The sequence below is a fragment of the Molossus molossus genome, unplaced genomic scaffold (genome assembly GCF_014108415.1).
Source record: "Molossus molossus isolate mMolMol1 unplaced genomic scaffold, mMolMol1.p scaffold_m16_p_14, whole genome shotgun sequence".
NCBI classification, from domain to species: Eukaryota; Metazoa; Chordata; class Mammalia; order Chiroptera; family Molossidae; genus Molossus; species Molossus molossus.
The window spans coordinates 20,252,860-20,279,097 of NW_023425349.1; the positions used below are offsets into that span (position 1 = coordinate 20,252,860).

Consider the following 26,238-nt stretch of genomic DNA (forward strand, 5'->3'; position numbering starts at 1 on the left):
GTAGCACAAAAGAGCTACAAAGAATGTCCAGATTTGGGTTGCAGCAAGCCAGATTTAGCATGTGGGCCGTGATATCCACTTTGTTGAATGTTTTTGAGTATCTTTTCTATCTTTTCAATTATCCAGCAGAATTACTGGACAAATGGGTATGACTGTATTTATGGCACTGTATTTATTTTTTAACAGAAAAATTCTGTTAAATTGCTTGGATCCATCCAGATGCCAGAAAGGATTCCCTTGGCAGACTTCCAAAAGTAACTGACTTGCCACCTTTACTTATATTAAACTACATGAAGGGAACATTTTCTCCCAAAAGATTAACATCTTATGTTTTGTCCAGGAGCTAAACTTTAGTTATACAGAAATTCAATAATGTGGAGCTCTTTGTCTTCTCAAAACAACAGCTAAATGAAATGTATTATTGAACCAGAATTGTCATGAACATGTTAACAACCTAAGTAATTTAGAAAAGAAGTAAACTCTCTGCTACAAATATACAGGGTGGGGCAAAAGCAGGTTTACAGTGGTTCGTATGGAAAATAATACAATAATAAATTAATAATATAAGAATAAACTGTGTTTTGTGTACTTGCAACTGTGAACCTACCTTTGCCCCACCCTGAATGTCGGCTTAGCACTATATTACAGAGCAAATTAAACAAGAAAAGCTGTTAATAATCAAATTAGTGCATCTCTTACCTTCTTTTAACCTACACAGATACCTGTCCCCTTTGATCAATAGGAAAAAAATAGTTTTCCAAGATAACAAAAAAATCGTAAGAATAAACAAGGGCTTCTCAGCAAGCAGGAGGCTTAGTTTTAGACTCTCTTCAAATCTAATCACAAAAACAGAGTAGACCAAGAAATAGACCCACATGTATGCTCAACTGATTTTTTGTATTATTTAATCCTCACCTATGGATGTGTATTTATTTTAGAGGGGAAGAGAGAGAGACAGAAATAGAGAGTGAGAGAGAGTGAGAGAGAGAGAGACATCATTGTGAGAGAGAAACATTGATCAGTTGTCTCCCCTATGCACCCTGATCAGAGATCAAACCCACAACCTAGATATGTTCCCTGACTGGGAATAGAACCTGCAACCTTTCTGATGTAAGAGACAATGCTCCAACCAACTGAGCCACCCTGCCAGGGCTCAACTGATTTTTTACAAAGGCGAAAAAACAATTCAAAGGAGGAAGGTGAGCTTTCAACAAATGGTACTGTAGCAATTGGACATCTATAGGCAAAAAAATGAACTTCAACCTAAACTTTTCACCTTAAGTAAAAAGTAACACAAGTGAGGTCAGGCAGCTGCGGAGATGGAGGATGTGCTGGACCAAGGCGAGGAGCAAAGCCAGTGCAGCGTACGGTCACCAAAAACAAACAAGCAAGCAAACAAAAAACCCCACAAAATGGATCCTAGACTTAACTGTAAATCATAAAACTAAAAAAAAATCTGTAAAAAGCAACATAGAAGAAACTCACTGGGATGAAGGGTTAGGCAAAGAGTTCTTAGACTTGATACCAAAAGCATGATTCATAAAAGGAAAAAGTGGCAAAATTAAAATTAAAATATTTTGCTCTGTAAAAGCCATGTGAAGAGGATTAAAAGACAAGCTAGAAACTGAGAAAAAACAGCTGCAAACCATACATCTGACAAAGGATAAGTATCTCAAATATATAAAGAACTCTCAAAACAGTAAAAAGAAAAAAATCTAATTAGAAAATGGGCAAAGACCTAAAGAGAGATTTCACAGAAGATGATATATAGATGGCAGTAATCACATACAAAGATGAGCAACATTAGCCATTAGGGAAATGCATATTAAAACCACAATATCACTACACACTATCAGAATGGCTAAAATAAAAAATGACATCAAATCCTGGCAAGGAGGTGGAGAAATTGGCTCACTTGTATATATGGCTGGTGGGAACATAAAATGGTCCAGTCACTCTGGTAAAGTTTAGTTGCAATTACTTAAAAAAAAAAAAAAAATTAAACACATAATTACCGTATGATACAGCAATTACACTCCTGGGTATGTATGCCAGAGAAATGAAAAGTTACGTTCATAACAGCTTTATTTGTAAAAGCTAGGAAATAGATTCTGCCCAAAGGACCTTCAACAGATAACTGGTTAAACTATGATACCCCCATGAACTACTACTGAGGAATAAAAAGGAACAAGCTACTGATACTTACAACCACCTTGATGAATCTCCAGGGAATTATGCTTCGTGAAAAAAGGGCAATCCCAAAGGTTATATATACTGCATGACTCCATTTATATAATATTATTTTAAATAACAAAATTTCATAAATTAAATTATTAATGGTTGTCAGAGGTTAGGAATAGGACAGCAGAATGGGAAGAGAATGGAATCGGCTCAAAGAAACAGAAGAGCCTGGCTGGTGTGGCTCAGTGGACTGAGCGTCGTCCCATGGACTGAGAGGTCCCAGTTTGATTCCTGGTCAGGGTACATACCCAGGTTTCGGGCTCCATGCCCAGTGGGGAGCGTGCAGGAAGCAACCGATTGATGTTTCTCGCTCTCACTCCCTTCCTCTCTCTCTAAAAACATATTAAAAAAGAAAGAAATGAACAAACATACACAGGTGATAAACCAGTAAGGGGAGTGGGCGGAAGTTGAAAAGGGTAAAGGGGGTCAAATATATGGTGACAGAAGGAGACTAGACTTTGAGTGGTGAGCACGCAATGCAATATGCAGACAATGTATTATAGACTTATATATTTGAAACTTACATAATCTTATTAACAAATGTCACCACAATAAATTTAATTTTAAAAAATGCATTGAGCCTGGGCTGGTGTGGCTCAGTTGGTTGGGCATCATCTCATGCCCCAAAAGGTTGCTAGTGCAATTCTGGATCAGGGTATATGCTCAGGCTGCAGGCTCGATCTCTAGTAGGGGGTATGCAGGAGGCAGCCAATCGATGTAGCACTCTCACACTGTTTCTCTCTCCCTCTCCCTTCCTCTCACTCTTAAAAAAAAAAAAAAAGCCCTGGCCAGTTTGGCTCAGCGGTTAGAGCGTCGGCCTGCGGTCCTGAGAGACCCGGGTTCGGTTCCCGCTAAGGGCACGTACCTCGGTTGCAGTTTGTCCCCGGCCCTGGTTGGTCGTGCGGGTGGCAGCCACTCGATGTGTCCCTTCACATTGATGTTTCTGTCTCTCTCTCCCTTCCTCTCTCTCCCTCCCACTCTATCTGTACAAAAAAATGGAAAAGTATCCTCGGGTGAGGATAAAAAAAAAAAAAAAAAAAAACTACACTGAACCTAATATACACACATACAAATGAGTATCAGTAAAAAGGGAAATCTGCTTAAGTGTGGTGAACTGTATCAAGCCAATGTATTCATTTGCTAGGACTACCATAACAAAATCTGTTAAATCTGGGTGGCTTAACAGAAATTTTCTCACAGTTCTGGGAGGTTAGAAATCCAAGACCAAGGTGTTGGCAAGTTTGGTTTCTTATGAAGCCTCTCTCCTTGGCTTATAGATAGCCATGTTCTCACTGTGTGCTCACACAGTCTTTCTTCTGTACATACATCCCTGTGTCCCTTTTTGCATTCCAATTTTCTCTTCTTATAAGGCTACTAGATAGACTGGATCAGGACCACCTTAACAGACTCATTTTAACTTAATCACCTCTTTACAGGTCCTGGTTCCAAATACAGACACATTCTGGGATACTGGGGGTTAAAGCTTCAACATGAATTTTCGGGGAATATAATTCCCATAAAAGTTAATATCCTGGTTTTGATATTATAAGTATAGTTTTGCAGCCCTGGACAGTGTGGCTCAGTTGGCTGGAGTGTCATTCCATACACTAGAAGGTGGTAGGTTCGATTCCTAGTCAGGGCATGTGCCCAAGTTTCAGGTTGGATCCTGGTCAGGGTACATGTAAGAGGTGTACTATCAATGTTCTCTCTCAAATCTCTCTCTCTCTGTCTATCTCTCCCTTTCTCTCTCTAAAAAATAAAAATATTATAGTACTATGTGTAAGGAATCGGGGGCGCCGCCGAATAAAACAGAGAAGAGACTGGAGAGCCAATCAGCCGAATAAACAGGGATCAGGCTTTATTGGGTGCACTCCAGGCGGGTTCACAGACTCCGGGGGTGGAGTCCTAGAAGCCGCCCTCAATGTAGGGGCTTGTGTCTTTTATATCTGCCTGTTGCAGCTGGAATTTGTCCCTTAGGGTTTGGCCCTGCGGGGGTTATGCATGGAGCCTCTGGGATATGAATAGATAAGATGGGAGTTAATCTATAGCCTAGAGGCAGGCCGTTCAGGGTGGGAGACAAGGCTGAGCAAGGAGACAATGGTCGAGCACTTTGCCTGGCGCCAGTCCCCCAGGCCATCGGACACTATGAACATGCTAGGTACATTTTATTTTGGTAAGCATACATCTTTGAGTGGAATTACTAAATCATAGGATATATATGTATACAGCTTTAGTAAATACTGCCAAACAGCTTTCCAAATTACTTATATCCATTTACATTTCTGTACCAATTTACACTTCCAATAGCAGTGTGTGAGAATTCCAGTTACTCTACATTCTCACCAATACTTGTTATATTTCTTCATCTTTTTCATGGTTAAATGAAATTTAATCATTTCATTAACTGAGCGGCCATATATATGTATACTTTTTTAATCCTCACCTGAGGACCTGCTTAGAGAGAGGAAGGGGGGGAGAGAGAGAGAGAGAAAACATCGATGTGAGAGAGCAACATCGATAGGTTGCTCTACATATGTGTTGCAACCAGGGACTGAACCCGTAACTCAGGTATATGCCCTGACCAGGAATCGAACCAGCAACTCTTTGGTACACAAGATGATGCTCTAACAACTGAGCCACTCTGGCCAGGCAAGCAGCCATATGTTTTAATACTTCATATAAGCAACAAAGGAGAAAATTTCAAATAATGGAATTTTTAAAAAACTACCTTGGCCCACTCCCACTCCATCACAGAAACCTTCTCCTAAAGTACAGGTAACTCCATCTTATTTAAACATGAACAAGAGAAAGAAATGCAGTCTAATCCTATAAAAGGTACTATGAGAAAAGAAAAAAAAAAAGATTAAAAAGAACTAAATAATGTACCAATAGCCAATGAAGGCACATCACAAAAATATGGCCATAAAGCAGATGAGAACTGTAACATAATATATCACTATGAATGAAAAGAAATTAAGAAAATGACAGAAGATATGAAAGAATGCACGTATCAGAAATAGAAAACCTAAAAAGAAAAAAAAAAGACAAATGATTAAAGCACTTTACTAAGAGAAATGACGAAGTTCAGAACATACTAGGAAAGAAAAAATTCAGAAAGAAAAACAAAACCAGAGGGAACACTAGACTTAATAGATAGATACCATAAAAAGTGCATTAAATAAACTAAAGGATAAAGAGGAAAAAATATGAAAATAAAGCAAATATAAAAATAAGATTTAAATAATTTAAAGAAAGGCATAGACACAAAAGACAAGCAAAAAAGATCCAATGTATATGTAACAGGAGACCACAAAGAACATGAAAACAATAAAATAATAAATACTAAAATCTATAACTGATGAAAATATTTGAGCCAACATAAACACACACTGTATGTCTAGAAAATGGACAGCCAACACAAGACATATTCTAGTAAAATTACTGGCCTTTCAAGATGAAGAAAAATGTGCTTTGGACATCTAGGCAAAAACAAAAACAGTCACTTAAAAAAGAAAAAAAAAGTTTATCGTTGTCAGACTCTGACAATACTTTTTACCAGAATATAATAGAGTAGGACTTAGCAAACTATGGCTTTGTGGATCAAATCCAGCCCGCTATGTTAGTTCTGTAAATAAAATTTTATTAGAACACAGTCATGCTTGTTCATTTACATATTCTCTGTGGTGGCTATTGCACTGCAATGGCACAAATAAATAGTACAATGACAGGGACCTATGGCCCACAAAGCCTAAAATAATTACCATTTGACCTTTTACAGAAAAGTCTGCCAAACCCTAAAACAGAGTAACATTCAAATGCCAAGCAATCTTCTTTAAGAGTCAAGTTGCCATGCTTAAACTTAGAGTGTAATTTCTTTCACTCAACATTTACTTGAAGATTCCCTAAATTCAACTATAAGCAATTACACTAATTCAATTTAGAGTCAACTAGACCCAACACTGCCATCATACCTGCACTCAATAACACATGTGCTGGATAAAGATTCAGTGCTAAGTATATTAACAATAATTATGAAACTTCTTGATTTCAAGTAGCATAGTTCTGGGGGGTAGAGATGGGGGGGCGGTGAAAGTGTTTAAAATAACCGAGGGGGGAAAAAAACAAAAGCATAAAAGACCAAAAAAAAAAGACTTGAAGAAAGAAAATGTCAGCCAAGTACTTATATTCAGCTAAAGTGACCTTCAAGTATGAAAGCCACAGATAGATGATTTTAAATATGAAAGACAGTCATTATTATTCACCTGAGCCATTTATGAGGCTTTAATGAGCTTCAGACTACCAACAACAGTTGCAGAAGCCTTAGCAAAAGGACTTGTGTTGTGCAATGAATATATTTAACTGTAGAATCAAGCCCAATGATGGGCAAAGGTGACAGAGTCATATGTGATTTGCAGGGGGTGAACAGACAGAATTGAGAAATCTTTGAAAGCAGGAATTGACTGGTCTAGGGGCTTGATTATGGAAGATGGGTTTAAGAATAAAGGATGGGGGTCACAGATAGCTCCTAAATTTCTGAACTGGGAAAACGGATGAAAGGTGATATCATTTACTAAGGAATACAGGAAAAGACACAGACTCAAAGAAAAAGATAAGTCAAATTTTGGGCATGTTGAGTGTGAACTGCTTATAGACTATCAAGTGACTATGTCCAGTTGGCCATTACAGACATCCAGATTTCAGGAGAAAGGCCCTGAATGGATGTTAGATTCAGGGGTCATCAGTCAAGAAATGCGTGATATGACCAGGAGTATATAACTTACCATGCAAGCAGCAAGACCAATATGTGAAAAACAGCACCAAAACATGCCCTCAGATTTCACAAAAAAAAAAATAACAGCCTCAGCACTTCCACTGAATTTGGTCACACTAATATTCTCCTGTATTCAAAACCAATTATTAAGAATTTTCTACTTTAGCCCTGGCCAGTTTGGCTCAGCGGTTAGAGCATTGGCCAGCAGACCAGAGAGTCCTGGATTTGGTTCCCACTAAGGGCACATACCTCAGTTGCATTTGTCCCCGGCCCTGGTTGGGGTCATGTGGGTGGCAACCACTCAATGTGTCTCTCTCACATCGATGTTTCCCTCTCTCTCTCTTCCCCCCTTTCTCCCTCTGGCTCTATCTGAAGATAAATGCAAAAAACTCCTCGGGTAAGGATTAAAAAAAAAATTTCTACTTTAGCCCAGCCAGTATGGCTCAGTGGTTGAGCGTTGACTCATGCACCAAAAGATCGCTGGTTCAATTCCCAGTCAGGGCACATGCCCAGGTTGTGGGCCAAATCCCCACTGAGGGGCATGCAGGAGGCAGCTAACTGATGTTCTCTCTCATAGATGTTTCTATTTCTCTCTCCCTCTCCCTTCTTCTCTCTCTAAAATCAATAAAGAAAAAATATATAAATTTTCTACTTTAAACTATTCAAAATAAGACATTTAGAAGTAATAAATATGAAGAGTGAATAAAATCAAAATAAGGACTTAACTACCAACTTTAATTTTGTTTTGTTTTTTCCTCACCCAAGGACATTTTTGCATGTATCTTCAGATAGAGTGGGAGGGAGAGGAAGGCAGAGAGAGAAACATCGATATGAGAGAGACACATCGACTGGTTGCCACCCACACAACCCCAACCGGGGCCGGGGACAAACTGCAACCAAGGTACGTGCCCTTAGCGGAAACCGAACCCGGGACTCTCCGGTCCACAGGCTGACGCTCTAACTGCTGAGCCAAACCAGCCAGGGCTACTTTAGTTATTTTTAATGGCATACAGAGTTGATCATATTGCTATGTACTGGACCTTACACTCAAGTGATAAACTGCCAAGGTAATAAAAGAGACATAAAAGGTGAAGTCACTATAAAATTACACATGTGGTGTGAAGTATATATGTGTGTATATACATGTATGTTTGGAACACAATGGATAGAGGAATGCACTGTGTTATGGGCTGAACTGTGTTCCCCCAAATTCCTATGTTGAAGCCCTAATCCCCAGGCTTTATTTGGACATAGGGCCTTTAAAGAGGTAACTAAATTAAAGTAAACTGAGGTTATCTGGGTGAGACTTAAGGAAATGGATTGATGTCCTTACAAGAAGAGATTGGGACACATTCAAGCACATAAGGAAGACCATGTGAAGACATCTGAGTAAGACGGCCATCTACAAGCCAAGGAGGGGGGCCTTGGAAGAACTCAACCTTGCCAACATCTTCATCTGGGATTTCTAGCCTCCAAAACTGTGAGAAAATAAATTTTTGTTGTTTTTTTTTAAATGCTATTGGTTATTTATTTATTTATTTTTTACCCGAGGACATTTTTCCACTTTTTTTTCAGACAGAGTGGGAGGGAGAGAGAGAGAGAGGGGGAGAAGGAGAGAGAGAGAGAGAGAGAGAGAGAGAGACATCGACGTGAAAGGGACACATCAAGTGGCTGCCACCCGCACGACCAACCAGGGCCGGGGACAAACTGCAACACAGGTACACACCCTTAGCGGGAACTGAACCCGGGTCTCTCTGGACCGCAGGCCGACGCTCTAACCATTGAGCCAAACCAGCCAGGGCTAAATTTTTGTTGTTTAAGCCACCCAATCTGCCATACTTTTTATGGAAGCCCTTGCAAACTAATACAGACAGGATATAGTCCTAGCTGGGTAAGAGTTCACAAATATGAAGTCTCATATCAGAAAAGTATAGCTTTTGATATGTGGTGATTATACTTTAAATAATACAAGGATAAAAGAATTTTAAATAGTAAATATTTACAAGGAAAGACTGAAGGGACAGAATATTTACAATTAGAAAAGATTAGCCCTGGCTGGTTTGGCTCAGCGGTTAGAGTGTCGGTCTGTGGTCCAGAGAGACTCGGGTTCGGTTCCCGCTAAAGGCATACCACGGTTGCAGTTTGTCCTCGGCCATGGGTAGTCGTGCGGATGGCAGCACTCGATGTGTCCCTTTCACGTCGATGTTTCTCTCTCTCTCTCTATCTCTCTCTTCCTCCCACTCTATCTGAACAAAAAATGGAAAAATGTCCTCGGGTGAGGATAAAAAAAGAAAAGGTTAATGTAGTGCTAGTTTTGTTGAAAACCAAGAGAATCCAACCAAGATAGGTCCTGTTCCTGAAATTAAAATGAACATAAAAAGGGTAAATAACACCCCCATCCCCCAAAAAAAAAATCCATCCAAGCAGGTAAAATAACAGAGGCAACTTTGGCTAATTCTCTAGAATGCAAAAGAAAAAAAATGTTTAAAAATATTTCAGCTAACAAAATCTTTGATGATTAACCATCAAGAAACCTTTTCAGGCATCAAATGAAAAGATATTTGCAATGGGTGTTAATGAAATTCCGATTCTTTACAAGTTTTTTTAAAAGAAACAGGTACTAATTACTAGCAATTGCACACACATACTTTTTGCCCTGCACCTAGAATTACAGAGGCCACAGATTTCAAGAGGAGAATAAGGTGTTGGGGAAAGCTATTCTCTAAACTGAGCCAAAGTTCAGGCAGATTAGAAGGAAAAGTGCTAGAGTAAAAATGCATAATTTTATGGTAAGACTTGTAATGTTTTCTAAAGTTTATTAAATGTTTTAATGTCTTCTTAAAGTCTTAAAGTTATATTTCACATAAAGTTGCACAATTTATCTTTTGAGACATATATGTTTTTCTTTCAATAAAAAGGGGCCAATTACTGACATCCTATACCACATCCCTTTGCTTTCTGTATTATTTTAAGTGTGATAAAGTGTTTCTGAAATATATCTTCTTTGTCACTAGAGTCACTGGTATTACCAATATGAAAAGGTCAAAAAACTCTCCAACATTTGTATGTAAGACTTTGCAAAACAAACTTGAATACTGCTGAATAATTTGCCTTTCTCTAGAAAAGTGTATTAAACTTTATTGACAATGATTATAAAATAAAATTCAAAAATGTGCATTTTCGGTACTTTTGGAGTCTTGACCTTTATGTGAATTTGAGACTAAGCTTTACCAAACAACAGAATTTACACTGTAACTAGCCAACCACAATCCTCATTATGGAATCTATGCAATGCATTTGTTACCTAGGAAACAGACCAGAGCACAGACAGAGTGCAATTTCAGGATAGCAAAAGAATTCTCCCGCCATACTGGTAAATAAAGTCCATAAATCAACTAATCAAGAGCAAAGTCTCATGTAAGAGTTAAGCTTCATGGAACATTTTTAAAGAAAAAAAAAAAAAAAAAAACCTGTGGGGCTTCTTCTCCCAACTATGTAGGTCTCTTAAGTAAATATTATGAACAGGTTTCTTTACAAACACAAACTGTCAGAAAATAAACTGTTCGAAATAAATGGCTTCTTTCCAATCTTCAGCTTCTCTATTTTTGACAGTATTTAAGAGAAAAAGCTTCTTTAGAGCCAGCCTCATACATCTGGTAGCAGAATATTAATCCAAGAATAAATTCTACGTTTTCCACAAGTAGCAAGGGTTTGTACTATTCTTAAACAATGCAGGACCATAAAGGCTGGAATAAGAGGTCACTGTCCACACCTCTCACAGTCAGACCTACTTCCCCACCAGGCTACCAAAAAACTGCATGAAAAAGGACTTGAAAGTCATACATCTATTATACAAAATAAAATTGTTACTTTTCAGTTTTCCATTTGATTATTACTAATGATAATACTTGTCATTTGAGGGTTCCAGTTAATATAAAATGGGTACTTTTAGTTTCCTTTAGCAGTACCACATTGAGAACTAACAAACAGGAAAAGGCTAAAAGTACATGGATTTTTAAGCCTATCAAATTCAACTGTGGACAGCTTAGTGTTGTTTTTAAAAAAAAATCTGGTAAATGTCAGTTTATATTGCTCAGCTACATTTAAAATCCAACTTTACACAAATTTAAAATTTCCAAAGTAGTACTAATTTGTCACAGTATCAAAAACAGTAGGAAAAAACATCAATCATGAAAAGTGAAAAATAATTTAAATGCCTTCCTAAACAACAACATACCAGAAGAAAAATCAGTTGACAATATGTAACATTCTCTGGAATGCCTGTGATTACAGTAAAATATTATTGCTAATTATACAAAAATAAAAATAAAAAATCTATATATCACAGTCAAAAAAACAAAACAATAACAAAAAATAGCCAGCCACATAAAGATTCTACACTGCCAATCGCAGAAAACTATTATGCACAACTTACAACTTTGCCAAGTACTTCCCAACACAGGCCACACTCTCTTACTGGTTAGTTTACACAGTGACTCTTTGTTAAACCTTATCGCTGAGACTGACAGCCTTGTAAATAAATACAAAACAAGCAATTCAATTTGTTAGCTTATCTTTTTTAATACTTCTAAGAGCTGATGAAGAGTGTATGTCTAAGAGCTGAAACTCTGGGAGTGTTTTAGAACTCCATTCCACCATTCAGGATAAAGCCTGAACAAATTTCAATACCTATCCCTCTTTGGGTCATCCTCAATGGAAAAGGAAGAGGAACCTTGCTCAAGGGCCTACCAGCAACTCGAACTTAGCTCAGTGCCTTTGTGCAGACTTTAAATTCACTTATCTAATCTAAACTGGAAGTCAGAGCGGGAACTAATAAAATTTGATCAACTCAAAGGGGCTGGCATGATTGTTGTTAGTTGTTGCCTCTTCTAAGTTTTAAATGTACAAAAATATACACTCCAGGCATTTACAAAATTGGGCATGCAATAATATTAATCTGTTAATGTAACTAGGGCAAGAATCTAGGATAAATTTTTCTTCTAGAAAAAAACGACAATATTTTAGGTATACCTGTCTCTTCTTTATAATAACAAAAATCAGCTTGCCTAATTAAAACTGTATTAAAATTGTGTATTGTTTTCTGATGAATTTCTATATCTTGATGGAAATATAACTATTTTTCCACCATGTTTTTCCTTCAAGTTTAGATAATGCCTTTTTTAAAATTATTTTTTAAGAAAGCCTCCATTTTCCACATAAAGCTGTACATATAACTGTCTGAGTGCTCCCCAGTTTTTGTTGTCAATCCTCACCTGAGGAGTTTTAAAACTTATTTTTAGAGAGAGAGAGAGAAGGAAAGAGGGAGGGAGAGAAAGAAACATCTATGTGAGAGAGACACACATCTATTGGTTGCCTCTCAGACCAGGACCTGGATCCAATCTGCAACCCAGGTATGCGCCCTTGAACGGGAACAGAACCCACAACCCTTTGGCAGACACTCTAACCACTGAGCCAAAGGGGCCAGGACCCAAAATAGTGTCTTATAATATGCCTGGTAACAGTGAGATTTAAGTTGGTCAATACAGATTCTCATGCAATTGGCAAAAATAAATAAAAGTCTCCAGAAGTGAGCAGCAGAATGAGATTGTATTAACCTAAATACGAAGATATAAATCCGAACCTGCATTAAAAATCTTAATCTGTAAAATTAATTTTCTGGGCGCTTATTCAACTTCATTTATTGTTTGAGTATCTGAAATACATAGCAACTGCTTATAAGAAACGTAGCCAAAAAAAAATGTAAATCAGAACTATCACAGTACTTTTCAAAACACTGTATCCACTAAATACAGGGGTGGGCAAAAGTAGGTTTATCGTTGTGGGTACACGAAACACTGAGTTAATAAAGCTATCGTAATAATCGTAACTTGCATGTCTTTTTCCATACAAAAACTGTAAACCTACTTTTGCCAACCCCTGCATACAACCCAATTGTTGAGTTACATACAGAGAATATACAAATACATATAAAATAGGAAAAACATGATCACGGGGGGAGGGGTGGGATTAGTGCTAACATTCATGTTCTCCCCACATGTTGTAAAAGCTCTATCTCAAACGAACCCAAAAAAAGGTTTTAGCCTGAACGGAAAGCTAGATATTGTTTGCTGTACTCCAATTTAACCTCCACAGTGGAACCTGTCACTACCTGACTGTCTTGTTAACTGTTTATTTAATAGGTAAAAGGTTCTGTCATGCTAATCCCAAGGAGTCTGGGACATAACAAAACTTTACTCCAAAACTTTAAAATATATATATGTATAATTGTAAAAAATCACAGCCATATTCCATCTTTTATTTCTTGCCTTTAAGTCCCTATCTTGAAAAAAAGAGAAAAGAAAAGAGGCAAACAAGCCACCCCCAAATCACAACCATTCTTTGATTTTGGTCAGCCCAACCTCCTTCTACCCAGGAAAATACATTTCTGGACGTATTTGACAACAAACACAAATCACTGTGCGCAGCCTCAGATGGGGGCGCGGGGGGGGGGGGGTCGGAGGAAGCCCTCCTCCGTTAGAAACAATAAATAAGGGACCGAAGCGATGCACGTTCCTTCACACATGCCCCAAACGCACCTCGGCGTGCCTCCCGGGAGGCACACAAGTCGGGCAAAGCCCGGAACCACCTCTCTCCCTCTCTCCACAACCATCTCAACACTTGGAAACTACGAGGGCAGATCTTTTCTTTCCTTCCCGCCCTCCTTTACCCCTCAAACAGACCCCACAGCTGGAGCAGGCGAGCTAGACCCACGCAGTGCGCTCGCTGCCGCCGCCGCGACAGGAGATGCTGGGCGGCGGGCCGGTCCGGGAGGCGGACCAGAGCAGCAGCCGGAGCTCGCTCCCGCAGCCCCTCGGCCGCCTGGGGTCTCCGCCCCTCACACCCCCAAGCCCAGCGCCGGCCACGTCCGGCCGCCAGGCTCCCAGCCTAGACTCTCGGCCTTCCCACCCTCCCCCTCAGAGGAGACAAAAGGAGGGTTCAGCCGGGTCACTGCGCGGCCGCTTGGGGGGAGGCAGAAGAGACCCCAGCGCGGCCACCCCCTACACAAAGGGACTCCCGGCCCGGGTCGCCGCGTCGGCGCGCTTGTCCCCGCCCCTGTGCGCGGGCTCTCACCCACCTGCAGGTGTCTGTGCGTCTGTCCATAGGAACGCGGGCGGCGGGGGGGCCTGCTGGAGCCGGGCAGCCCGGGAGGGACTGGACGGGACGGAGGCGAGGGAGGGAGAGCGGCCAGAAGCTCGGGGAGCGAAGGCAAGCGGAGCGGGAAAGGCGCCGGGCGGGCAGCGGACGAAGGCGCGGGGCGGGGTGCGGGGCGCCAGCCTGGCTCCGCCGACCAGCGCGCGCCGCTCCGTGCGCCCCGGACTCCGCGCGCCGGCTCGGAGCGCGGCGGTGGCGGCAGCGGCGGGCGGGCAGGAGGCGGGGCACGGGTGGGGCGGGGCCGACGAGCGGGGGCGGGGGCTCGGACCCTGGGCTCCAGCCTGCACCGGAAACGCGCCGTGGTCCTCGAGACCTACAGGAAGTGTGTAACGACACCTTCTACGACGCGCACCGAGCTCTCAGCTGTCGCTGCCCCGAGGAGTTGCGGCCCGATCTTCCTACTACACACACACGCTCCCATGACCTGGGTCCCCGCACCCCGACAGGTGTGCAACTCACGATCCTTGAGACGTTCTGAGGGGGGCAGAATCCCATCTTGCCTCACGCTCGGGGCTGCGGTCCCTGCTACCCCTCCGAGCTCCTTACAGCTCCACCTAAAAGCTAGGAGTGGACCTCTTTACAAGACCATGCTCCGTGTGGGACAGGTGTGTGGCACCTGTTCTAACGCACTAGTCATATTTTACACCCAGGCACGTGCAGGGACACCTCCACCGACATACGTACAACCCAGTCACCGCTGCCTGGTGGAATTTTCTAATCCAACAGCAACACAAGCATCCTTCCCTTGGAAGGAGTGAGGCCGCTTAAAAACACTTTATATGCACTAAGACTGGGAAATCATAACACCAGGGATACCGCTCCGCACAACCTGCTAACGTGTTACCAGGCACCCTCCACCCTTATTTTACCTAGCAAACACTTTCAGAGCATGTACTGTATGCCCAGGGTTTACACTAAGTGCTTAGCGAATATTTATTTAATCCTAAAAGCTCTATGAAGTGGGTGTTAGCATTTTATAGATGGGCAAACTGAGGCACGGAGAAATGAAGAATCTACCCAAGATCATATTGTAGCTGGAGGAACCCAGACTTATACCAGGTAGTCTGGCTGCAGAGTCCATGTTCCTAACATTCTGTCTACTTACAGCACTGGGCATCTCCAAAATAATAATGGTAATAAATAACATTTAGAGCATATCTGATTAGCCACATGTGGGGTTCACATCTTGGCCTCATCCGAACTCTGAGAGGGAAACCTCAGTCACTTCTACCCTTGAGGTAGGTAGGGAAGAGAAGAATATGACTGAGGCAGAGAAAGAGACTACTGAACAAGGGAGGAAGGATTTTTTTTTTAATCCTCACCTGAGGATATTTTTCCATTTTTTGTACAGTTAGAGTGGGAGGGAGAGAGAGGAAGGGAGAGAGAGAGAGAAACATCGACGTGAAGGGACACATCGAGTGGCTGCCACCCGCACGACCAACCAGGGCCGGGGACAAACTGCAACCGAAGTACGTGCCCTTAGCGGGAACCAAACCCGAGTCTCTCCGGACGCAGGCCGACGCTCTAACCGCTGAGCCAAACTGGCCAGGGCGAGAAAGGATTCTTAACACCTGACTCTATCAACATTCCCTTTGGTCTAGGTTAAATAAAAAAAAATCTGTGCAAAAAAATTTTGACAAAATGATATATGTAAAAAAATAAGAATACCAGTTAATTGCTACATATTTCAAAGATGTAATCCTGTGGAGAAATTAGAACCACAAGAATGTAAAGGAACTTGAGACATTTATACATTCTGTTCAGTGCAGCATTATTCACAATAGCCAAGAAGAGGTGGAAGCAGCCCAAATGTCCATGGATAGATGCATGGATAAACAAAATGTGGCATGTACACAGAATATTATTCAGCTTTAACAAAAGAAATGAAGTCACCTGCTAAAATATAAATGAATCTTGAAGCTTTTCCACTAAGATCATGATCAAGGATGTGCCCTCTCACTATTACTTTTCAATATCACACTGAAAGTCCTAGCTAATGCAATAACACAAGAAAAAGAAATAAAAGTTATAAAGACTGTGAAGGAAAAAAATAAAACTGTTCATAGATTAAATAATTGTCTCTGTAGAAAATCTGAAACAAGTGACAAAAAAATCCTCCTGGAACTAATAAATTATTACAGCAAGGTGGTAGGATACAAGGTTAATATACAAAAGCCAATCGCTTTCCTATATACCAGCAATGAACAAGTGAAATTTGAAATTTAAAACACATTACCAGCCCTGGCCGGTTTGGCTCAGCGGTTAGAGCGTCGGCCTGCGGTCCGGAGAGACCCGGGTTCGGTTCCCGCTAAGGGCTCGTACTTCGGTTGCAGTTTGTCCCCGGCCCTGGTTGGTCGTGCGGGTGGCAGCCACTCGATGTGTCCCTTCACGTCGATGTTTCTCTCTCTCTCTCCCTTCCTCTCTCTCCCTCCCACTCTATCTGTACAAAAAATGGAAAAATATCCTCAGGTGAGGATAAAAAAACAAAAAAAACAAAACACATTACCACTTACATTATTACCCCAAAAATGAAATACTTAAAAACAAATCTAACAAAATATGTATAAGATCTATACAAGGAAACCTACAAAATTCTAATGAAAGATATCAAAGAACAACTTAATAAATGAGGTTATTTCATGTTAATGGATGTGAAGCCTCAATATTGTCAAGACATCCATTTGTCCTAAACTCTGTTACAAAGATTCAGTGAAATGCCAATCAAAATCCTAGCAAGTTATTTTGTGTGGATCAACAAAATGATTCTAAAGTTTATATGAAGAGATAAAAGACCCCAAATAGCTAATTCGACATTGAAGGAGAACAAAATTGGAAGACTGACACTGCTTGACTTAAACACTTACTATAAAACTATACTAACCAAGTAGTTTGATATTGGTGAAAGAATAAACAACTGATCAATGGGACAGAAGAGAGAGCCCAGAAATAGACTGACATATAGTCAACCAATCTTTGAAAAAAGAGCAAAGATATAGTCTTTTCAACAAATGGTACTGGAACAACTAGGTAGCCACATTAAAAAAAAAAAAAAATCTAAGCAAAGACTTTACTCCTTTTACAAAAATTAATTTACTCAAAATGGATCACAGATCTAAGAAAATAACATAGGATAAAAACTTAGATGACCTTGGGTAAGGCAATGACTTTTTAGATACAAGACAAGACACAATTCATGAAAGAAATGATTGATAAGCTGAACTTCTTTACATTGAAAGACTTCTGCTCTGTGAAAGACAATGTCAAAAGAATGAGAAAACAAGTCATGGGCTGGGAGAAAAATATCTGCAAAAGATATATCTGACAAAGGACTGTTTTACAAAATATACAAAGAACTCTTAAAACACAACAAAAAGAAAACCTGATTTAAAGATGGGCCAAATACAGGAACAGATACTTCACCAAAGAATATAGAGAGGCAAGTAAGCATATGAAAAGATGTGAACACATAATATGTCATTAGAAAACTGCAAATGAAAATAACGAGATACCACTACACACCTGTTAAGATGGCCAAAATCCACAGCACTGACAATGCCAAATGCTGTCAAGGATGTAGAGCAACAGGAACACTCATTCATTGGTGGTGGGAATACAAAATGGTACAGCCACTTTGGAAGACAGTTTGGTAGTTTCTTACAAAACTGAACATGTTCTTACTATATAATCCATATATTTTCCTTCACACAACTTGCCACATTAGAAACGCAAATTCCCTTTTCTTTGTGCAACTTCTCTAAAAATTTATTCTTCATTTGTTAAGATGATATATAAGCTCAAGTTTTTTTATTTATTTATTTATTTTTACCCTCACCTGAGGACATTTGTTTTGCACTTATCTTCAGATAGAGAGGGAGGAAGAGAGAGGGGACGAGAGAGAGAAACATTGATGTGAGAGAGACACATTGACTGGCTGCCACCCACACAACCCCAACCGGGGCTGGGGACAAACTGCAACCAAGGTACATGCCCCTAGCGGGAACCAAACCCGGGACTCTCCTGTCCGCAGGCTGATGCTCTAACCACTGAGCCAAACTGGCCTCGGGTAAGCTCAAGTTTTAACCATCCTTTTGAGTTACTCGTATCTGAATGCTGCTGTGTGTGTGCATGTGTATACAATTCACATGTTAATAAATTCTATTTGTTTTTCTCTTGCTAATCTATCTTTTGTTAGTCTAATTTACAGGGCCCCAGATGAAAATTTAGGGGATTACGAGGCACTGTATAAGACAACTTGTTGAAATATAGGATTACTAGCAACAATCTTAGAAATAATGTCTAAATAACTTCACTCAATCACTAAAAAAGCACAATGGCATGATTTTCCTCCATATTATTCTTTTATACTATTATAAATATTTTAAAATATGTTTTTATTAATTTTAGAGAGAGAGGGAGAGGAAGAAACATTGATGTGAGAGAGCAACATTGATTGGCTGCCTCTTGCATGCCCCCTACTGGGGATGGAGCCTGCAACTCAGGCATGTGCCCTGACAGGGAATTGAACCACAGACCTTTTGGTGCATGGGATGACGCTCAACCGAGGCCACACCAGCCAGGACTCCCTCCATACCATTGTTTCAGAAATAGGGCTCATTTGGCTACTAGACAACACACAAACTAACCATTCAAAACTTCTGGGGGGATCTACAACTCCAACACTGGTAAAGGGCAGATACAAAAAATGGAGAATACAAGTGAGTCATTAAGTAAGTTGGGGGATGAGGCAAGAGAGAAGGCTTCAGGAATGTAGGTGTGACCACCTTGACTTCTGACAGAATACTGCAGATTGCTCAGCACTTCCTCGAAGTGCAATGGGGTTACAGATGACCTCATCCAACTCCCTCAATTACTAATGTGGGAAGGTTTTTTCCCCCCAAGTTCATGTGTTTTAGTGACCAGACCCAGAATTCCTGACACATAATATTTTCTACTTTTATAAAAAAAATATTTTTAACTTTTTATTTCCCAAAGCTTTGAGGCCATTTGCAGAACACAGAGAAAGGGGAAAAGTCTTTAGAAAACTTCAGTAGAAAAAGTTCCAGCTGGCAACATCTCACGGGACCAAGATCCTCATGTGGCTAGAAATGACTGGGACATGCCAAAGGTGTTATAAGGCTACTAACTCAGTCAATCCATCTGGGCTTCATGGAGGGGGAGGTGGGGACTTCAAGTTCTGTTCAAGGCTAATGTACTGGGAAGTTTTTGTTGGATAGGGCTTGTTAATTTTGGCCTTGAGCTAGTCCCTTCCCATTTCTGATCTTGTTTCCTCATTTATAAAATACACATTAAATCCCTTAACATTATGATCCTATATGAAATGTCAGAATTAGCTAAGTTGTTTAACAGCACAATAATATTAGAGAACTGAACAAGAGAAAGTAAAAGTATTACACTCAGCAAGTATTTTTAACTGATTAAAATGAAAGGTAAGGACTGTTTTTAAGTTTAGCTTTTTAAAAAAGACAAATAAACCAACCATTGTATTAGTTTGCTAAGGCTGCCAGAACAAAATACCACAGAATGGGTGACTAAACCAACAAAAATGTCTTACAGTTCTGGAAAAGTGTAAGATCAAGGTGCCAGTAGATTTGGTTTCCTCTGAAGCCTCTCTCCTTGACTTGCAGATGACCTTCTTGCCATGTCCTCACGTGGTCTTTCCTCGGAGTGTGCGTCCCTGGTCTCTCTTTTGTGCCCAAATTCCCTCTTCTTATAAGGACGTCAACCAGATTGGTTTAAGGCCCATCCTAATAGCCTCATTTTCATTTAATCACCACTTTTAAAGGCTTTATCTCCAAATACAGTCACATTCTGAGGTACTAGAAGTTAGGACTTCAACACAAAAAAGTGGGCAGCAGCCTAGCCAGTGTGACTCAGTGGACTGAGCACTATCCCAGGGACCGTGAGGTCCCGGTTCAATTCCTAGTCAGGACACATGCGGTTGCGGGCTGGATGTATGCGGGAGGCGGCCGATCAATGTTTCTCTCTAACATCCATGTTTCTATCTCTTTCTCCCTTCCTCTCTCTCTACAAAAATCAATGAAAACATTAAAAATATTTGGGCAGCAGACATTTAAGCATGTAACAACCATCTATTCTAATGTTCTCATTTCAAAACCAAGTACATACTTCTGAAGAAAATTTTTATTTTAGGACATTTTTATATAATTTAAATGAGGATACATATTAGCTGAATTACATTAATAATATTTTCCTACAGTTGACTTATACCTGGAAAGCTAGTTAACGAATGAAAAACTGATTTTGTTTCATTAGTCTTTAAAATAGTATTAAGTAGTTTATTTTGTGATTCCTGTGAAAATGTATTATAGATTATCTTCTTTAAAGTAAGTATATAAAAATCTAAGATATCATTAAGATTTTCATTGGTATATAATGCCAAATTAAAAATTTTAGGACTAGTCATATTTTACAGGGGAAAAAGCTCTGAAAAGAGCAAATGTTACTTTACTGCTTGATCTGATTGGATGCTCACAATACTTTTCTTAGAAGATGGTAAATGGTTTATAGTGCTCAGAGAGCAAAACTCACAAAATATTAAAAAGAGAATGTCTGAGAATTCTACTTAATGAAGTTTATGGTTTTGCTAGCTGTTTTAAGTCTTACAGATACAGAAATTCTATTTTTTCCAGAACAAACATGGATATCCTTATAATACAACAGGGAAGAAAATAAACATTAGATTTTAACTTTTGAGCCCTTTTACTTTTTGAGCTTAGATCAACATTTTTTTTCTTTTCCTTCACAGCTTGGCATGCATCTGACTCATTAGCTTCTCCAGTTTGATTGCTAGGGCCATATTTCCTTTAATCTTCAATTTTCCTGACATGAATGCCAGTGTTGGTTTCAGCTTCCCTAAAATGAGACATTGAGAGAGAGGAAAGCATCCGTTATTACCCTTAGGGACATACTGATTCAAGAACATGCATTATAAAAAGAATCTTCTTGAGTTCTATAAATCTATGAAGCACAAAAATTTCATTACAGTATTTTTAAAATCAGTATCCTGGGAATCCCAAGTCATAAACTTAGATGTTAATATCTTATAATGCGAGATATAATATAAAAACAACAATCAGCAAAAGATTATAGCATAAAGCTGAAGATGCAATATTTATATACTTGTAACAGTATTCTCAAGAATTCATGGCCCTCAAATAAATTGAGGTAAACAAATAATATTTTAGTTAATGTTCCAATCTATTATAGTTCATTAAACTTTTAACATTTCAAGTTTAGATTTTTAAAAAATCTCAATGCATATAATATTCTTAAGAAATAATCATTAAAAGTATAGGTATGGACACAAAAGTACATTAGCATCATTTTAACCACAGAAATGTCAGGATATAAAATGTGAGCTTTAAAACATAATTATAGCTAATAACAATGTACAATAAACAGAAGCTCTACCGAAGGAGTAAACTTTGTTTTTATTTGTGACTCTCATTGCAGTGCTAGTATAGAGTCAGACACGCAGAGGAATTAATGAGGAAACTGAGGCTTGAGGATTTTGACTTTCTGAAGGTCACACAGCTTGTATATGATGGTGCTGCAATTCAAAGCAGATGTGTCTGATTCTCATTTATAGTTTCTGAACTATAATATGCTATTGATATACAGGTCATATCTCCAGAGGGCACAATATATATCTGGTGCATTAGTAATCTTTCACTGGGCCATGTACAGGATGTTTGTAGAAAGAAAAAAAAAACCAAACATGTGGGTTAATATACTGTATATATGTTGAGACACTAAATACCTTTATATTATGCTGTATAGGAATTGTAGCAAAACATTTATAGATTGGTTAGGGATAGAAAGGATCAAGTCCAATTCTTTCATTTTAATGAATAAACTGAGCTGTGCACTAGTCCAAGGAAATGTGATGTTAAAATACCTTAATTCACAAATAATGGATTAAGGAATCATTTTAATTTACATGGAAGATACTAGAAGATCTTTATTCTTTTAAGGAACAGAACAGCCTCTCCAAGAACTTACAAACACTAATATTTGGGTGCCCTTCAGCAAAAAATTGGCTCCCTGCTCGTCACTACAGTGAAATCCACCAGTCCACAAGCCCACCAGTCTACTCGTGCATACAGAGCTTCAAGTCAGCTCTATAGAGCCTTGCCTATAAAGATGAATGGACATCAAATAGAGACAAAAACAAACAAACAAAACAGAAAACAATGTAAACAGATAAAAGCAATTTGGAGGAAACAGAGAATGTAGCACAGAAGAAAAGCGAAACAAAGTAAATGAATAACAAACTAGTAAATTCCATAATTCATGTCCTCATTGATAAGAGAAGATATAACACCAGTGTAGCAAGAACAGGATGCTGGAGGAGAAAGGGGGAAGAACAGAAGCACAGGAAAGGGAGAGAAAAAGGACAGGATGAAAAGGGGTGGAGGAGGGAGAAGAAGGCAGAGAAGCAGAAGGGGAATGGAACTGGGTAGAGTGAGGGGGAAGAAAAGGGAAGTAAGGGAAGAAGAAAAAATGAGAAAACAAAAGTGAGCTCTTGGAAATTAAAATTTTGATAGACAATATTAAAATTTAGCCCTGGCTGGCGTGGCTTCATTGGTTGGACTTCGTCCAGTACACTGAAAAGTTGCCAGTTTTGATTCCCGTTCAGGGTAGATGCCCAGGTTGTAGGCTCAATCCGGGGTAGAGGGCATGCAGGAGGCAGCCGATCAATCTTTCACTCTCTTCTCCCCCTCCCTTCCTCTCTCTCTAAAAATCAATAAAAAATATTTTAAAAACAAAACAATAGAGACACTTGCAGATCTCTGGTCACAGCATTTAACAAACACTAATATTTGTCTCTCCATTGCAGAAGTCTCAAGGCCTACTATTGCAAAAGCCTCTCCCTAGCCCTTGCCCCAATAAATCTTTTCAAATAAAGTCTTTCCTTACTATTAAAAAAATAATAATAATAATAGAAGGAAAAAATAAAATAAAGAAAAATGTACAACTTAAAAATAAAAGGAATGAGGTGAGTCAATCCCCTAAAAATAAGATGATTAAATCAGAGAGCTAAAGTTTTCTCCAAAAAGTGAAAACTGAGAAAACCGAGAGAACTATCAAATAAATAACGGAAGATACATTCTCAAGGGGCCCATCAAATACCCAGGAAAATGAAAGAAAAGAAACCACACCATTGTGAAAGTTCAGAAGACTACAGAGAAAGATCATTTTGATTCTGAAGCTTTCAGAAAGGGGAGGGGTAGATACAAAAGATTAAGAAGAATAGTATCAAATTCTCAATGGTAACCTTAGAAGATGGAACAATGCTTTCAAAATTCTGAGAGAAAGTTCATTTCAATCCAGAAATCTCTACCCAGCCAAATAATCAATGTGTTGGTAAAATACAAGTAGTTTTAGATACTCACTGAAATTACCTTTTTTGTATTATTTCTCATGAAGCTACTGGAGAATGTGTGCCACCAAAATGAGGATGCAAACCAAGAGAGAAGACATGGGATACAGAAATAGGAGATTCAATGCAGGAGTCAAAGAAATGTCGAGGATCATAGCTGTGTAGCAGGCTATTATAATGAGCTACCTATTTAGATTTTAACAAGAAGACAAAAGGCTCCAGGAAAACAAGTAGATTGACAGGTAATTTGACACACTGGCAGAGTAAAAAATTGTATCAACAGGTTGAGAGAAAAGTATAGGAAGATTTTGCTTAGTTTCTTTATCAGCATTCTAATGGGGAAAAATAGGGCAATTTTTTAACTCCATGAAAAATAAAAAGTTCTCTCTGAGGAGAAACATAATAATGGTATACTATTTGACTCAGCAGCAAACTATACCAGTATCACAATTATTTAAACACAGAATATTACCTTAAGCATAAGAAGGGGGGAGATGAAGCAGAATTAAGGTGCTATAAAAGAACTTAAATCTTGCCCTGGCCAGTTTGGCTCAGCGGTAGAGCGTCAGCCTGCGGTCCAGAGAGACCCGGGTTCGGTTCCTGCTAAGGGCATGTACCTCGGTTGCAGTTTGTCCCCGGCCCTGGCTGGGTCATGCGGGTGGCAACCACTCGATGTGTCCCTTTCACATCGATGTTTCTCTCTCTCCTCTCTCTCTCTCTCTCTCTCTCTCTCTCTCTCTCTCCCCCTCCCCACTCTATCTGAACAAAAAAACAAAAAAGAACTTAAATCTTACCTATCAGTCTTTAGATTAGTGAGTCTAAAGAAAATAGTATAAGTACACTGAGAAATATGAAAACAATGAAAAACGTAGAGTTAAATACAGAAAGAAATACCAAAAAGACGGGAAGACAGATTACTTCTGGGAAGTAGAAGGGAGAAAGGCCAAAAAACCTTTTTAAATATATATACTTTTAAAAATTGAGGTAATATTTATATGACATAAAATCAGGCATTTTAAAGTGAACAATTTAGTGTCATTTAAGTATAGTCACAATGTTTTGTAACCACCACCTCTATCTAGTCCCCAAGTACTTCATTACCCCAAAAGGAAACCTGTACTCTATACGCATTAACAGTTCCCCCTCCCTCTAGGCCCTGGCAACCACCAATCAGCTTTCTATGGGTTTACCTATTCTAATTTTTCATTTAAATGGATTCATACAATATGTGATCTTTTGTGTCTGGCTTCTTTCACTCAACATGTTTTCAAGGTTCATGCATGTTGTACCATGAAACAGTACTTCATTTATTTTTATGACTGAATAATATTTCATTTTATATAATAATTTGTTTATATATAATAATTTGCTTATCCATCCATCTGTTGGTTGGCATTTGGGTTGTTTTTACCTTTTGGCTATCATACATGGTGCTGCTATAGACATGTTATTCATGTATTTGTTTGAGTATCTGTTTTCAGTTCTTCTGACTATATATCTAGGAGTGGAAATGCTGAGTCCTATGGTAATTTTATGTTTAATTATACCCATATATTTATGGGTTTAACTAAAACTATACATCTATGGTCAACTGCTTTTTTTTTTTTTTTTCCAACTGCTTTTTTTTTTTTATCCTTACCCGAGGACATTTTTCCATTTTTTTGTTCAGGTAGAGTGGGAGGGAGAGAGAGGAACAGAGAGAGAGAGAGAAACATCGATGTGAAAGGAACACATTGAGTGGCTGCCACCCGCACAACCGACCAGGGCCGGGGACAAACTGCAACCGAGGTACGCGCCCTTAGCGGGAACCGAACCCGGGTCTCTCAGGACCACAGGCCAACGCTCTAACCGCTGAACCAAACCGGCCAGGGCGCAACTGCTTTTTAATAAGGTTGCCAAGACCATTCAGTGGAGAAAGAATAATTTATTCAGCAAGTGGTACTGGGACAACTGGATATCTATATGCAAAGAAATGAAGGTGGACACCTCCTACTATACACTATATACAATATTAACTCAAACTGGGTCAGAGGCCTAATTGTAAGAGCTAAAATCAAACATTCTTAGAGGAAAACAAAAGAGTAAATCATCAAAACTTGGATTTGATTAAAAATTCTTAGATCTGATAGCAGAAGCACAAACATCAAAAGAAAAAAACACACAAACTGGTCTTCATCAAAATTAAAATCATGTGTGTTTCAAAATATATCATCAAAAAAGTGAAAAGACAACACACAAAAACTGGGAGAACATATTTTCAAATTATATAACCAACAAGGTGTATAATCATCATGCTGTATACTTTCTTTATATCTGCAATATATGAAGAATTCTCAAATCTAAGGAAAAAAAGACCTGGCCAGTTTGGCTCAGCGGTTATAGAGTGGCTTGCAGACCAAAGAGTTACACGGGTTTGATTTCAGTCAAGGGCACGTACCTCGGTTGCAGTGTGACCCCTGCCCTGGTCAGGGTCATGCAGGAGGCAACCAGTTGATGTGTCCCTCTCACATCGATGTTTCTCTCTCCCTCCCTCCCTCCCTCTGACTCTATCTGAAGATAAACAGAAAAATATTCTAGGGTGAAGATTAAA

The 26,238-nt window shown here is 39.3% G+C and overlaps 2 protein-coding genes across 3 annotated transcripts in view; both read right to left on the reverse strand.

Annotated features, from left to right (window-relative positions):
- The window catches only part of KIAA1958 (KIAA1958 ortholog), a 232,443-nt gene that overhangs the window by 115,322 nt on the left and 90,883 nt on the right, over positions 1 to 26,238 (reverse strand). The gene's annotated exons all lie outside the window — the stretch shown is intronic.
- HSDL2 (hydroxysteroid dehydrogenase like 2) overlaps positions 19,716 to 26,238 on the reverse strand; it is a 73,904-nt gene continuing 67,381 nt past the window's right edge. The window contains exon 11 of the mRNA XM_036261813.1: positions 19,716 to 21,118. Within this exon, the coding sequence (XP_036117706.1) occupies positions 21,006 to 21,118 (113 nt within the window). The 3' untranslated portion in view covers positions 19,716 to 21,005. The remainder of the gene's footprint in view (positions 21,119 to 26,238) is intronic.